At 33.3% G+C, this 13,958-nt stretch overlaps 2 protein-coding genes across 2 annotated transcripts; both read left to right on the top strand.

The window, feature by feature from the left end:
• The first annotated feature begins 614 nt into the window (after window positions 1-614).
• Window positions 615-4,620, top strand: LOC133189261 (uncharacterized). The gene is made up of 2 exons (XM_061324664.1): window positions 615-651; window positions 3,293-4,620. The coding sequence occupies exons 1-2, from the start codon at window positions 615-617 to the stop codon at window positions 4,618-4,620; spliced, it is 1,365 nt and encodes a 454-aa protein (XP_061180648.1).
• Window positions 4,621-4,759: 139 nt separating this feature from the next.
• LOC133189260 (ankyrin repeat domain-containing protein 50-like) lies at window positions 4,760-7,306 on the top strand. Its single transcript, XM_061324663.1, has 3 exons — window positions 4,760-5,426; window positions 6,096-6,293; window positions 6,393-7,306. The coding sequence occupies exons 1-3, from the start codon at window positions 4,760-4,762 to the stop codon at window positions 7,304-7,306; spliced, it is 1,779 nt and encodes a 592-aa protein (XP_061180647.1).
• The last annotated feature ends 6,652 nt before the right edge of the window (window positions 7,307-13,958 follow it).

Genomic DNA, 13,958 nt, shown 5'->3' with positions numbered 1-13,958 from the left:
ATGTGGTTAAGAAATGTTAAATCGTCTCATAGTGCATTGAATTTGTTGAAAATTAGAAAATGTGTTGGATTTTTTTTTGAAATAATGTTAGATTGCAGATTTTTTTAAATCATGCAAGTAAGAAATTGCTAAATATTTTTTTAGCTTTTCTGGACAGTCTAGATGAGTTCTTATTATATACCTAGCATTGTCATCCCAGTTAAAATTTAAGGAGCAAGGTTCATTCCTAAGCTCTACCTGGACAAACTTGCATGGATTAAAGCACATTAACAGATTTACTTCAGATGCTTGACCTGATCTACATTTTCCTCATGTGTTTTTTTTTTTTGTTTTTGTTTGTTTGTTGTTTAACATCCCTCTCAAGAATTTTTCATCCATATGGAGATGCCACTACTTGCTGGTGGAGAGCTGCAAAATTTGACCTATACTTTGCACTCGGAGCCTGAGCAGTAAGGGATCTTTTTTGTGCCCACATCAACTGCTAGGGGGGACCTCGGTTTACATGGTCTAATCTGAAGGACTGGTCCCCACATCCCCAGTGGATTTGAACCTGAGACTTAAGGATTAAATCCTTACTCGCGACTCTAGATTACAAACTCTATCCTTTGCGCCACATGGGGGACTCCACAAGATTAAGTGTTTTGAGCAGTCGTATTCTCATGTAATTATAAACTCTACGTTGAATAAACCTGCAAAGATGATGTATGTACATGTAAATGTTTCAGGGTACCAATCCTTGATTTGACTTAGATTTTCTGGATTAATGACCAGTTTTTTAGAGAAGGTTCATTCAAAGTAACAATATACTCTTTGGTGATCAGTAAACATAGATGATGTATCCTGCTTCTGATGCTGGATGTAACATACATTTTCAGGGTTATTGAGCAGTTAAATCTAACCCAGACCAACTTGCATAGATTTTGGATCCAGGTGATATACATTACCAGAGTGTTTGTTGAGTGAGACTTTGCCTTACTAGTAGATAACATTTATAGAAGTGAGCTTTGTATTCTTTGATTAGGTATGTTTTTTCTTTGCTCAGGATATATATACCATCAGTGCCAACTACCATACATTTTATATAATAGATGTAGCTGTTGTTCAACTGAATATGATAAAATTGTGGATGAAAATAATTTGATTTTTGTATCTTTGAATGTATTGAATTCATTTGTTAAAGCTGTTATGATACAATGTTTGATATTTTATAAAAGTATTAAGCATAGGCAATCAATAAATGTATCAACATTTTTATTTTATTATACTTTTTACCCTGCAAACTTCTTAAAAACAGAATAGTAATGATCCATTTAACAGATACTAGGTTAGTGTCACATTGTACTGGTATATCATGTATACTGAACTGTAAATAAGAAACATCTAAATAGGTAAAATCACGGCATGAATCATTGGATTATGTAAGAAGTGCACTATCTTGTGCTTTGGTATGGTATTAATAATAAATGTTAAACTATCATTTTTTTTTCAAATTAACAAAGGATATGCTTGAGTGACTGTATTTTGACTAGCAGTAAAAATAAAATGATTTTTAAGCATTTGAATTATTTTGATTCATGGTCTCTGCAAGTTTAATGATAGCAAATATGTATATTGAACATGGCATCCACATATTGCTATACTGTATGGGGCATAATTTTGACTGAATCCTAATCACAACCTTGAAATTTTATGTAGTACATGTACTCTTGGTTTCAACTGGTCAAATGTATTCTTAAATCAGAAAGAATTTAAACAAATATAGGCATAGGTCAGAACTTCATCAATTAGTTGGAAAGCGAATGCACTCAGTGACTATATGGTTTAAAAGAGCTTGGTATAAATAGCAGGAAAAACTACTTGATGTCCACTGTGAACTTTGTGTCCTCAACAAAACAATATGGAGTATACTATACTTGGTCTAAAGAATAATCTATGTCTGCATTCACTTTTAGGTTAAACTGTTTTGGGCATTGAGAGCTTGTTTGTTGTTTAACGTCCCTCTGGAGAATTTTTCACTCATATGGAGATGCCAACACTTGCCGATGGAGAGCTGCAAATGAGCTATGCTCGGCACTCAGGGCCAATGGGCAGTGAGGGATCTTTTTCATGCCAGCATCTACTGCGACACTGGACCTCTGCTTGTACGAAGGACCGGTCTCTACGTCCCACAGTGGGATTCAAACATGTGAGAAAAGGATCAACTAACTCCACGACTCTAGAGCATTGGCTCTTTCCACTGCACCACGTGGGCGACAGCATTGAGAGTTAAATGTGGATATCAGAACAAGCTACTCTGGGCTTATACTCTCTATATATTGATTGATTGAATGTTGTTTAACATTCCTCTCAAGATTTTTTCACTCAAATGGAGACACCACCACATGCCGGTGGAGATCTCCAAATTTTGTCCTATATCGGCACTTACGGCCATTGAGCATCGAGGGATTTTTTTCGTGCCAGCACCTACTGCGATACAGGACCTCGATTTATACGGTCTCATCTGAAGGACCGGTCTCCCCACCCCACAGTGGGATTTGAACCTGCGACGTAAGGATTAACTCCTTACTTCGCTACTCTAGAGCAGACGCTCTAACCACTGCGCCACTGGGGCAACTACTCTCTATTTAAGTCACTTGTGCAATGACTTTAGTTTATTTCAAAGTTTTGTACTGATCATGTTGAGTCACATTAGCACAAATATCTTTCTGCTGACCTTGACTAATGACCATCCGCAACTATTCTGGTTGGAAACAATATGTTAATTAATGCATAATAAGTGAAATTACTATGAAAGAAAAATGGTCTACTTAAACCACAAGTTATATTTATAAAAAATATACACTGGTCTCCTTAAGTCATATGAGAGAAACATAAAATATTAAGGAGACCATTTTTTTCATATATTTTTAGGAGGCATTTATTATGAAAAAATAAACCAAGAGTCGACTAAATGGTGTTCTATAGATCTTTGATCTGGTATTTCTTTTTAGAAAAAAGCAAATTTAAAAAATTTGTATATTGTCTCCTTAAGCCATATATAATGGTCTGGTCTCCCTAGTCCTTAAATCAGAGTATATATATATATATATATATATATATATATATATATATATATATATATATATATATATATATATATATATATATATATATATAACTAAAACAAAATGTCTCAATTTTCTAGGTCAACATATAAGGATAATACATTCATGGAAAAGAGACGTCTTTTATGAAACTTCTTTTTTTGAAGACGTAAAAGATTTTTTTATTTCCCATCAAATCGTTGCTGTAGTTGGGTCTCCTGGATCTGGGAAAACTGCCTTGATCCGCCACATCGCTTTACAACTAGAATCCGAGTTACTGTATCAGATTGTTCCAATATCCAAACCAGAAGACATCCTCAACTATGGTGACTTAAACAGACCTCAAATATTTGTCATAGATGATGTTTTAGGTGTGTTTGATTTAGAAAGAAATTTGCTATCAGATTTAGAAAGACATAGTGAACAAATAGAAAATGTCCTCGATAAAGAATCAAAGAGATCAAAATTATTTATGTCCTGTAGATTGGCAGTGTACAATGAAGCAAAGGAATTAGATGTAGTGTTTTTTGAAGTTGATAATATCCTCAATTTAGATAGCAAAGAACATCGCCTAACAACGGAGGATCGAAAAGGTATATTAGAAACTCATTTTAAAATAGCAGGGATTTCATATGCCATTGATTCAATACTTCTCCAAGAAAAAGGAGTTCTCATGTTTCCACTTCTTTGTCAAGTCTTTAGTAGTGATAAACGCATCAGGGAATATGGAATCGAGTTCTTTAAATATCCAAATAAGTGCTGGATTTCAGATATAGATAAAATTCAAAAGCGAAATAAACTGCAATATTTGTCAATGGTTCTCTGCATGCTGTACAACAATGGCCTATCTGATAAAATGTTAACGAACAAAAGAATGCTGGAGAATGTTTGCAGATCTTGTAAAGTTGAGGGAACACCTCAAAATTGGGAAATATTTGAGAAATTGTCACACCTAAAAGGTACCTACATTACAGAAAGCGATAAAAAATATACTTTTATTCATGATTCAATATTTGAAGTTGTTGCCTATCACTATGGCCAGCAGTTTCCCGACCAAATTTTGGAGCATATGAGCAGCAATTTCATTGCAAAGAGGGTTGTTTTAAAAAACACGAAGACAGGAAATGACATTTGCATCACATTGAACAAATCTTATTATGAGCATCTAGCAAAAAGATTATATGCTGATGTAAAGAGAGGGAAGTTACATGATGTGTTTCTAAACAAAGCACTAAGGGATTTTGATTTTAAACAGCAGTTCCTGAATTTATTGACAAAAGCGCCATACGAGGATGTCAAAACCTCTTTCTTACTACCAAGAGAAGAATGTTTCAAAAGCATTATTCTTGACTCAAAAATCCAAAGCAAAAAAGGAGACCAAGACACAATAGGACAGAGAGAGCTTGACAGGCAGAATCTTCTACTCGATCTTAAATGTATTGGCCGAAAGAAAATTTATGGAATACGCGCTATCAGTTTTATAATTTATTACGGTCACTTCGATTTGCTAAAATTTTTTTATAGATTTGGTGGGTAGGAATCATGACCTCACAAACATTGTTTTTGGATCGACACAGGAAGAACAAGTAAGATTACTTGTGTTAGCATGTTTTAACGGAAATTTAGATATGGTAAAAATCTTTGTAGAAAAAGTTGGAAAGGAAAATATTAATAAAATGCCTGTGGGAAATATCAGATTATTGCATAATAGACACAGATGTATGACCCCAGTTATTGCTGCTTGTCTGAGTATGAAAAATGATGTTATCAAGTATCTTTTGAACAATGATGCGGATTTAAATCCCGAATACAGTTTTTATCCTGCTTTGTGGACACCAGCTAAAGTAGGGGATCTCAACATGGTCGAATGCTTACTTAAATACGGTGCTGATTATAACAAATGTGATGGAAAAGGAGTTTTTCCTCTTTTTCTGGGATCAAAATATGGTCATCTGGGTGTCGTAGAAAAACTCATCGAACACGGCAGCGAAATCAACAAATGTGATTTAAATGCTCGGTCATCTCTTCATATAGCATCACAATATGGTCATGTGTCCATTGTGGACACATTAATTATGCACAGAGCTGATTTAAACGCATGCAGTAAAAATGAATTATCACCTCTGCATGCAGCATCAGAAAAAGGTCATATTCTTGTTGTAAGAAAACTTATTGAACATGGTGCCGACATAAACAAGTGTGATATTGATGGACGGTCACCGTTACAATTAGCATCAAAGAAAGGTCATCTTGCTGTTGTAGAAAAACTTATCGAGCACGGTGCCGACATCAACAAGACTGATATTGAATGTCAGTCATCTCTGCATTTAGCATCACAAAATGGTCATTTACCCGTTGTAGAAACATTAATTCGAAAAGGAGCTGAATGTGATAGATGCGATCAAGATAAATTAACACCTCTACATAGAGCATCAGTAAATGGTCATGCTGCTGTTGTAGAAAAACTCATTAGCCACGGTGCCAACATCAACAAATATGCTAATAACGGTTGCACACCCCTCTGTTTCGCGTCATGGAAAGGCTATCTTCTTGTTGTAGAAAAACTCATTGAATATGGCGCTGACTATAATATAGGTGATAATGATGCAAGGTCACCTCTTCATTTTGCATCACAATATGGTCATGTGTCCATTGTTGAAGCATTGCTCAGGCACAAAACAGAATATAATCAAACCAATATAACTGATTTTTCACACTTACATACAACATCAGACACCCTTGTTGAACACGATTCTTATATAAACCAGCTTGATGTTGAGGGTCGCTCACCACTATATTTTGCGTCATTGGAAGGTTATCTTCCTATTGTAGAAAAACTAATTGAATATGGTGATAATATTAACAAGTGTAATATAAAAAATCTCACACCTCTAGAATGTGCATCGTGGAAAGGCCATCTTGGAGTGGTAGAAAAGCTTATGGAATACGGTGCCGACATCAACAAGTGCGACGATAATGCCTGGTCGCCACTACTTTACGCGTCGTTAGGAGGCCATCTTCCTGTTGTAGAAAAACTCATTAAACACGGTGCCGACATCAACAAGTGCAATATTGATGATCAGTCACCTTTACATTTAGCTTCAGGGAAAGGACATCTTCAAGTTGTAGAAAAACTTATAGAACACGGTGCCGACTATAATATATATGATAATGATGCTATGTCACCTCTTCATTTAGCATCACATTATGGTCATGTGTCCGTCGTAGAAACATTAATCAAAAAGGGAACTGAATGTAACCAATGCAATAAAAATGATGTATCACCTTTACATGAAGCGTCAAGCAGAGGCCATGTTCTTGTCGTAGAAAAACTTATTCAACATGGTGCCAGTATCAACAAGTGTGATAGTGCTGGTCGGTCATCTCTATTTTTGGCGTCATTGGAAGGCCATCTTCCCATTGTAGAAAAACTTATTGAATACGGAGCCCACATCAACAAGAGCGATGTTTACAATCGGTCACCTTTATTTTTGGCAGTATGGAAATGTCATTTTTCTATTGTAGAAAAACTTATTCAGAACAACTCCGACATCAACATTTGTGATATTCTAGGTCGGTCACCACTATTTATAGCATCTTTTTATCCTGTTGGAGAAACAGTTAGGGAACACGGAGCGGACAGTATTACATGTGATAATGATATTATTCATTTAGCTTCATTAGAAGGTCATTTCAATGTTGTAGAAAAACTTATTGAACACAATACTGTCATCAACAAGTGTGATATTAAAGGTCGATCACCTCTTCATGTAGCGTCAGTAGAAGGCAATCTTCATGTTGTAAAAAACCTTATTGATCACGGTGCCGACATCAATCTACGTGATATTCATGGTCGGTCTCCTCTCTTTTTTGCCTCATTTGAAGGCCATCTTCTTGTTGTAACTTACCTTATTGATCACGGTGCCAACATTAACAAGTGTAATATTAAAGGTCGGTCCCCTCTACATTATGCGTCTTTAGGGGGTCATCTATCTGTTGTAAAAGAACTTGTTAATAACGACGCCGACATCAACATATGTGATATTAACAATCAGTCACCTCTGCATTTAGCCTCAGAAAATGACCATATTTTCATTTCAGAAATATTGAATCGACACAGTGATGAAAGTGTTCGATGCGATGATACGAATGAAATTACTTCAACAGTTTGCTTCATTAGCGGACTATGTTCTTGCTGTAATAAGCCATGCTGCACAAGGTAATAACATCAAGGAGAATGGAAAAAAAATTCGGTCATGGTCATATGCGTCATCGTTTTGTAATGCTAATGTTGTAGAAAAAAAAAAACTTACTGAGTGCTGTTGTGACGATTACAGATGTAATAACAACCAGATGTTACCTGAAGTTCATGTTTTGCTTCCACTTATTTTGGTAGAGTAGGTCGCCAAAACGTTTTAATAAACTCATTTTCCATCTTTTCTGAATTTCTACATTTTGAAATTTTTAAAATAATTTTTTTATAGTTTTTGTGAAACGATTGTGCGCAATTCCCTTTGAATTCATATTTTTCAATAAGGAAAAAGTAATAATATCTAATTGATAATTAGATATGGTAGATTTATTTCATTTTCTCTTAGTCTGAATAATGTTTCCAATGCCTTTTTGGATATATTTTTAGATCAGTTGAGCCAAGCGTTTTTTGATCAGTATCTATCTGTTGTCCGTCTAATTTGTTCAAATCTTTGCACACAGGGCTAGGTGGGACCACAAAAAGGAATGAAAGTTTGACATAGAAATGAAGTGGAAAAGATCTTTGAAATTCGAATGAAAAATCAAAAAGTTTATCCCCATGTAGTAATTATTCAAGTTTGTTCCGATAACTGTTCCTGGTTCATGTTCCAATGCACAGTATCTGCCTTTGGGTGTTGGACGTTTATTTGAAAAGAAACCAAATGCGACAAAAAAAAATTACATCAAAGCATAATTCTTTTTTTTTTTTTTTTTTTTTTTTTTTTTTTGTAATTTGAATTAATTTTTTTTTAAATTATTTTATTTTTTCAACACAATTCATTATATACAAAATGTCCAATATCTTTTCTTTAACAGAATTGTGTATATATTTAGAGAGAGAGAGAGAGAGAGAGAGAGAGAGAGAGAGAGAGTTACAAAATAGTTGGTTCCACCTGTTCCACTGATCGTCAAATTTCTCTTTTTCACCATTTTTATATGATATATATTTTTGTGTTTGGTAAAAATAACTCAAGTGTGATATCGCAGAGTGCACATTTAGAGGTTTTTCAGTGCATCTAGAAGTATAAATATAATATTTCAACCATAAGATTAAGATATTAACTATTTCATTATTTTTTCCTCCAATACCTAAAATAAATGATTTTTTTGTTATGGACATATGGAGGTTTTTCTGCTGGAGATAATATTCAAAGTTTTCAAGGAGTGATTGTACAAGATCACATTCCCATAAGATATGTTCAATTGTCTCTTCTTCTTTTTGACAAAAAGTACATTGCTTTGAAACAACCTTCTTAATTTTGAATAAAAAAGAATTTGTTGCCAATATTTATTTAAAATCCTGTACTGAAACCACTGAAGTTTACAGTTTTTTGTGACTTGAAATGGTAATTTATGAATTATTTTGCATTCCTTGCTATCCAAATCAAATAATTCAATCCATTTTTTGTAACCAGCTGTTATAGAAGAATTTTTATTGAGAATTTCATAGAAGTTTTTTTGATTTTTTGCATTTTGATACAAGATAAAAGTTAGACATAATAAGAGGATTTTCTGATTTTTGTATATTTTTATCGAAATTGCTCCTCTTTATCCAAGCTTTAATTGCATGGATCAAGCTAGAATATTCTAAAAAATTAATCTTTATATCTGGATAAGTATTGCAAAAGCATTCATAGCTATAAAAAAAGCCATCTACTCCAATAATGTCATTAATATATCTAATATTATTGTCAAAAAGTTTTTTACTATAAAAGGTTTTCCCTCCAATATGGATCATAGGGTTATAAAACAGTGGAGAGTCTACAGTAGCATCAGAATCAGTACAAATTCTATTCAAATCAACCCAGGACTTGAACACATCAATCCAGAATTTATTTTTTAAGGTTTTCATAAGTTGAGTGATGTATTCAATACCACAGGATGCAAATTTATATATATTCATATTTGGGATGAAATTTTCCCACCCTTTATTTGTAAAAACTAGATGTCTTATCCAAACTAATTTCAAAGAAACAATGAAAGCATTTAAGTTTATCATTTTCAGTTCTCCATCCTCATATTTTTTAACAATGACATCTTTCTTAACTCTATGAGTTGAATTATTCCATAAGAATGAGAAAAAAAGTTTTTCTAATTCTTTATAATAAGAATTAGATGGATTTTGGATTGACATAAATAAATGATTTAATATAGGTAAAGCCAATGTCTTTATAACAGTAATTTTTCCAATTGGAGTTAAAAACCTTTTTCCCCATTGATTAAGAATAGACTTGATTTGCACTAGCTTTGTTTGATAATTTATTTCACCCATTTTATCTAGGTCAACATAAAAATTTATACCTAATAAAGTAAATCTAGTAGTTCCCCAATTAAGTTGATAATTTGGGATTAAAACCTCATCACTGTATTTTTTGGATCCAATCCACACAGTGTGTGTTTTTGAGAAGTTAATGCATAATCCAGACATATCTGAGAATGTGTTCAAAGTTTTCAGTGTTTCTAAAAGAGACTCCTCACTTCCATCAAGAATAAGGGAAGTATCATCTGCCAGTTGAGAGATCTTTTTTTCTACATTTCTAATGGTAATACCTTTTATTTTTTTTTATTTTTCCTAATTTGTATGGCTAGAATCTCTGCACAGATCAAAAAAAATATATGGAGACAAAGGGTCTCCTTGTCTGCATCCCCTCTGAATATCAATTACATCAGAAAAATTACCACCTTGATTAACAGTAGCTTTAATATCCGTGTAAAAAAGATTGACCCATTTTCTGATGGAAGGGCCGAAATTGAATAAATGTAATGCTTTTTGTATGAAGTTCCAGGAAAGAGAGTCAAAAGCTTTCTCAAAATCGATCAGTAATAAAAGTCCTGGAATATCTTCTTCTTCTGTAAAGTGCATTATATCATATATCAATCTTATGTTTTCTCCAATATATCTGTTGGAGATAAAACCAGTTTGGTCAGGGTTGATTATTTTATCTAAATATTTTTTTAAATCTGTTTGCAATAGAGCCAGATGCTATTTTATATACAGTATTTAGCAGTGTAATAGGACGCCAGTTTTTAAGAAAATGTCTTGGCTTGTCACCTTTAGGTAATAATGTTATAACTCCATGTCTTTGTGTAATAAACATGATATCATTCCTGTAACCATAGTTAATAGATCTTACGACAAAAGACCCAATATATTTCCAAAACATTTTAAAAAACTCTGTAGAGAAACCATCGGATCCTTGAGATTTATTAGCCTTCATATTATAAAGAGTATTTGAGGCTTCTAACAAGGTTATTTCACCCTCTAAATGGTTTGATTCTTCACAAGAAAGTTTGGGAACATCAGTATGTATCAACTCATTATCTAAATTTAAGTCTGTATTCCCTTCTTTAATTGTATATAAATTTTCATAGAAAGATTTGATTTCTTTCAAAATCTGTGACTGATCATGAATAACCTCACCATTATTTATTTCTAATCTTGATATGATATTACTTGTAAAATTCCTTGACTCCAGTTTACAAAAATAGTTTGTGGGCTTTTCCCCTTCCTCAATCCATCTTGCTCTACTTCTTATGTAATTACCTTGTAACTTGTGCTTTCTAATTTTTTCTAATTCTTGTTTTTTATTGTATAGTTCTTCTAAGTTACTTTCAGAAATATTTTCTTCCATACTTTTAATGTCATTGATCAAAGAATTTTCCTCATTTTCTCTCTTCTTTTTGACATATGATGAATAAGAGATAGTTTTACCCCTTATTTCTAATAGTAAGGTTTCCAAAAATAATTGATCATTTATTGTGAAGAATATATTTTCATCTGGTACTGTGTGCATGTTGTCATAATTGTAAACTGGAATTGCATATTGTCTTTTAACCTGTAAGATAACATCCTTAATACAGTTCAAGTACTTTTCATCATAAAGTAATGAGTTATTGAATTTCCACAAGCCGCGACCTCTCTTAAAGTCATTAAATACTAACGAGAGAGAAATGATAGAATGATCTGATCTGTAACTTGGCTCTATTGTACATGTATCTAATCCTGATAAAAGTGGCTCTGACAGTAGGAAAAAATCTAACCTACTTTGTTTTAATGGAGACTTTTTCCTCCATGAATATCTACGAAGTGACTCATGAAGTTGTCTAAAAGGATCTACATAGCCATTAATCTCTATTATTTCTAAGAGTTTGCTCCTTGCATTTGGATTATTTACTTTTTTATAGTTATAATAATCTAACTCGGGATTCAAAACCAAATTGAAATCTCCACACCAGATAATATTACTACACTGCAAATCTTCTATATGATTTTGTATACTTTCAAAAAAATCAGGTTTATCAGTATTTGGAGCATAAACATTACATATCAATACCTAATGGTTTTCTATACATGTTTTAAGTATTAGATAATTTCCATCAGCATCACCTTTTTTCTGAGATTACTTTGATATCAATATTGTTATTTATTAAAATAGCCACTCCTCTGGAATTAGTGGTGTATGAGCTTAAAAAAAACATTCGTATCCCCACAGATTTCGAATATCATTTTCCATTTCTGCTGAGAAATGAGTATCTTGCAAACAATACATATTACACTTTAAGGACTTAAGGTAGTTAAAAACATCTCTGCGCTTTGCGATATCACCAAGACCTTGACAATTGACTGATATTATTTTAACCATCGGGTATTTGTATAAAAACAGACATAAATAAACAGACCCAACGGGATTTTAGGAACAGGCAGCAAATCAGATAGAGAAAAAGAGAGACAGAAGAAGAAAAGTAAGGAGAGAATAACACAAACATGAATGGGAAATGAAATAGAATAACTGTGTACAGATAAAATTTACTTTCAAAAGTCAAGTGGCTTGAGTAGCATCATTGGCATGTCTCTTTCCTTTCACTGTCAAAATCGGAATCGTGAAGAGCGTTATAAATGCGGAGTCCATAGCGGTTAGTCACGAGAATTCCGGTTCTTCAATTTATAATCAATGTCGTCTAAAATGTCAAACTTCATACGTTTTCCATCCACACTGGCATACAAAGAACCATTGAAATACCAGGCTGATGTAATCTCTGGATGTTCAATAAGTTTGGCGATGAGTTCGCTGTTTTTCCTTGTCACATCATCTCCTAACCTCACATTGCCCTCCGACTCTTTGACTTTTGACCTTTGTCGCATAACTTTCGCTTTTGTGTCTGCATTTTTAAATTTTATTAGGATAAGTCTTGGGGCCTTTTGTTTACCCGGTATGCGATGAATAGCAATAATGTCATTATCGTCGATGTCCACATTTCTCTTTACTTTCAATATTTCTTTTGCAACCTGCAAAGCATTTTCATTTTTATTTTCTTTGACTCCATATATTTTCACATTGTTTTTACGGCTATATTGTTCGTTATAATTTGCCTTAACTGTTGCAAAAGAGGCCAGTTCTTCTACGTGTTGGACTTTGGTTTCTAGCTCGCGAGTTTTTTTGTTGTTTTCGCATAGTTTTTCTCGGAGCGTCTCATTATCAAGTGTTAGTTTGTCTACGCTGTCACTCAGTTTTTCTATTTTTTGTTTATAAAAGAGTTCTTTCTTTTCTGATTCTCTTTTGTGCTCTTCGAGCAATTCTTTTACAATACTGGTGACTAACGATTTAATGTCGTCTGTTTTTATTGTGCTTTTTAGTTGATCTTTAATCTCTTGTAGATCTTTTTTAGTTAGAACCCATTCATCACCTGATTGAATTCCTTGGGGTTGACCTGCGTTATCTTGCACTTTTTCCATGTTATCAGTTTTATCCCCTTTGCTTTTCCCTGATTGTCTTGTGGGTGGCATTACACTATAGGTTTTTTGAAATATATAGCGAGAACCGGTTCACAATAACAATGAAGAGTACTCACGATTGTCTGAGCCGTAAATATTTCAATCCACAAAAACTCCCTGTCCAAGACTGTCTCACATTCAATTTTTCACTAATAATATTCAGAACACCTGCAGACTTGCCTCATAAGTATTTCAGAAGAAGATGCAACTAATAAATCATTAAATTGCCAAAATCTGCTCTCACCGAACTACCGTGTCAGCACACCTCGAGCGCCATCTTGCTTTTTCATCAAAGCATAATTCTAAATTGAAAGATTCCTTTTTTCCAAAAAAAATTCGCAAAATAAATCCCCAAAAATTCTTCTTTTTTTGTAAATAATAAAATAATGTAATAAATGTTTTTCACACAAGATTATTTTCAACAGGATTTTTCCACAAAAATAACCCCAAAGAACAAAAATTGCAAAAACTACCTTTAGTTATCAAAACCGTTTTATTATTATACACACCATTACTCCTTCTACACTGACCAGTTATATTACACTATTAGTGTTTTCTGGAATGCCAGAGACAGATTAGGTATTCATTGATACTAATTGTAAAGTAATACAATGAACAAATTATGTCTCCTCCAATATTATTCGTATCATGATACAGGGATTCGATTATCAAACAAATTGTGACATTACTTCTCTCACGATTGTTCATGACACAGTAAAACACGCTTAAAACAAACACGATTATATGAATTAAGGCATACAGGGAAGTGATTTTCATTCCTCGTGACTTTAAAATGTATTGTAAAATTAAGGGATAAAACAAATTACGTTTATGACGAAGCAAAATCGTTT

The sequence above is a fragment of the Saccostrea echinata genome, unplaced genomic scaffold (genome assembly GCF_033153115.1).
Source record: "Saccostrea echinata isolate AGI-Se365-2 ecotype Australia unplaced genomic scaffold, CSIRO_AGI_Sech_v1 ptg000017l, whole genome shotgun sequence".
In the NCBI taxonomy this organism is placed as follows: Eukaryota; Metazoa; Mollusca; class Bivalvia; order Ostreida; family Ostreidae; genus Saccostrea; species Saccostrea echinata.
This window is presented reverse-complemented; position numbering and strand designations above follow the sequence as displayed.

Excerpts from the sequence above, each read along its gene's own strand:
- LOC133189260 (XM_061324663.1), top strand. The coding sequence starts at position 4,760 with ATGCCTGTGGGAAATATCAGATTATTGCATAATAGACACAGATGTATG. Across the intron at positions 5,427-6,095 it reads GCATTTAGCATCACAAAATG|GCCATCTTCCTGTTGTAGAA; the intron begins GTCATTTACCCG and ends CGTCGTTAGGAG. Across the intron at positions 6,294-6,392 it reads TCATTTAGCATCACATTATG|GCCATGTTCTTGTCGTAGAA; the intron begins GTCATGTGTCCG and ends CGTCAAGCAGAG.
- LOC133189261 (XM_061324664.1), top strand. The coding sequence starts at position 615 with ATGGGGGACTCCACAAGATTAAGTGTTTTGAGCAGTC. Across the intron at positions 652-3,292 it reads ATTAAGTGTTTTGAGCAGTC|TTGGGTCTCCTGGATCTGGG; the intron begins GTATTCTCATGT and ends TCGTTGCTGTAG.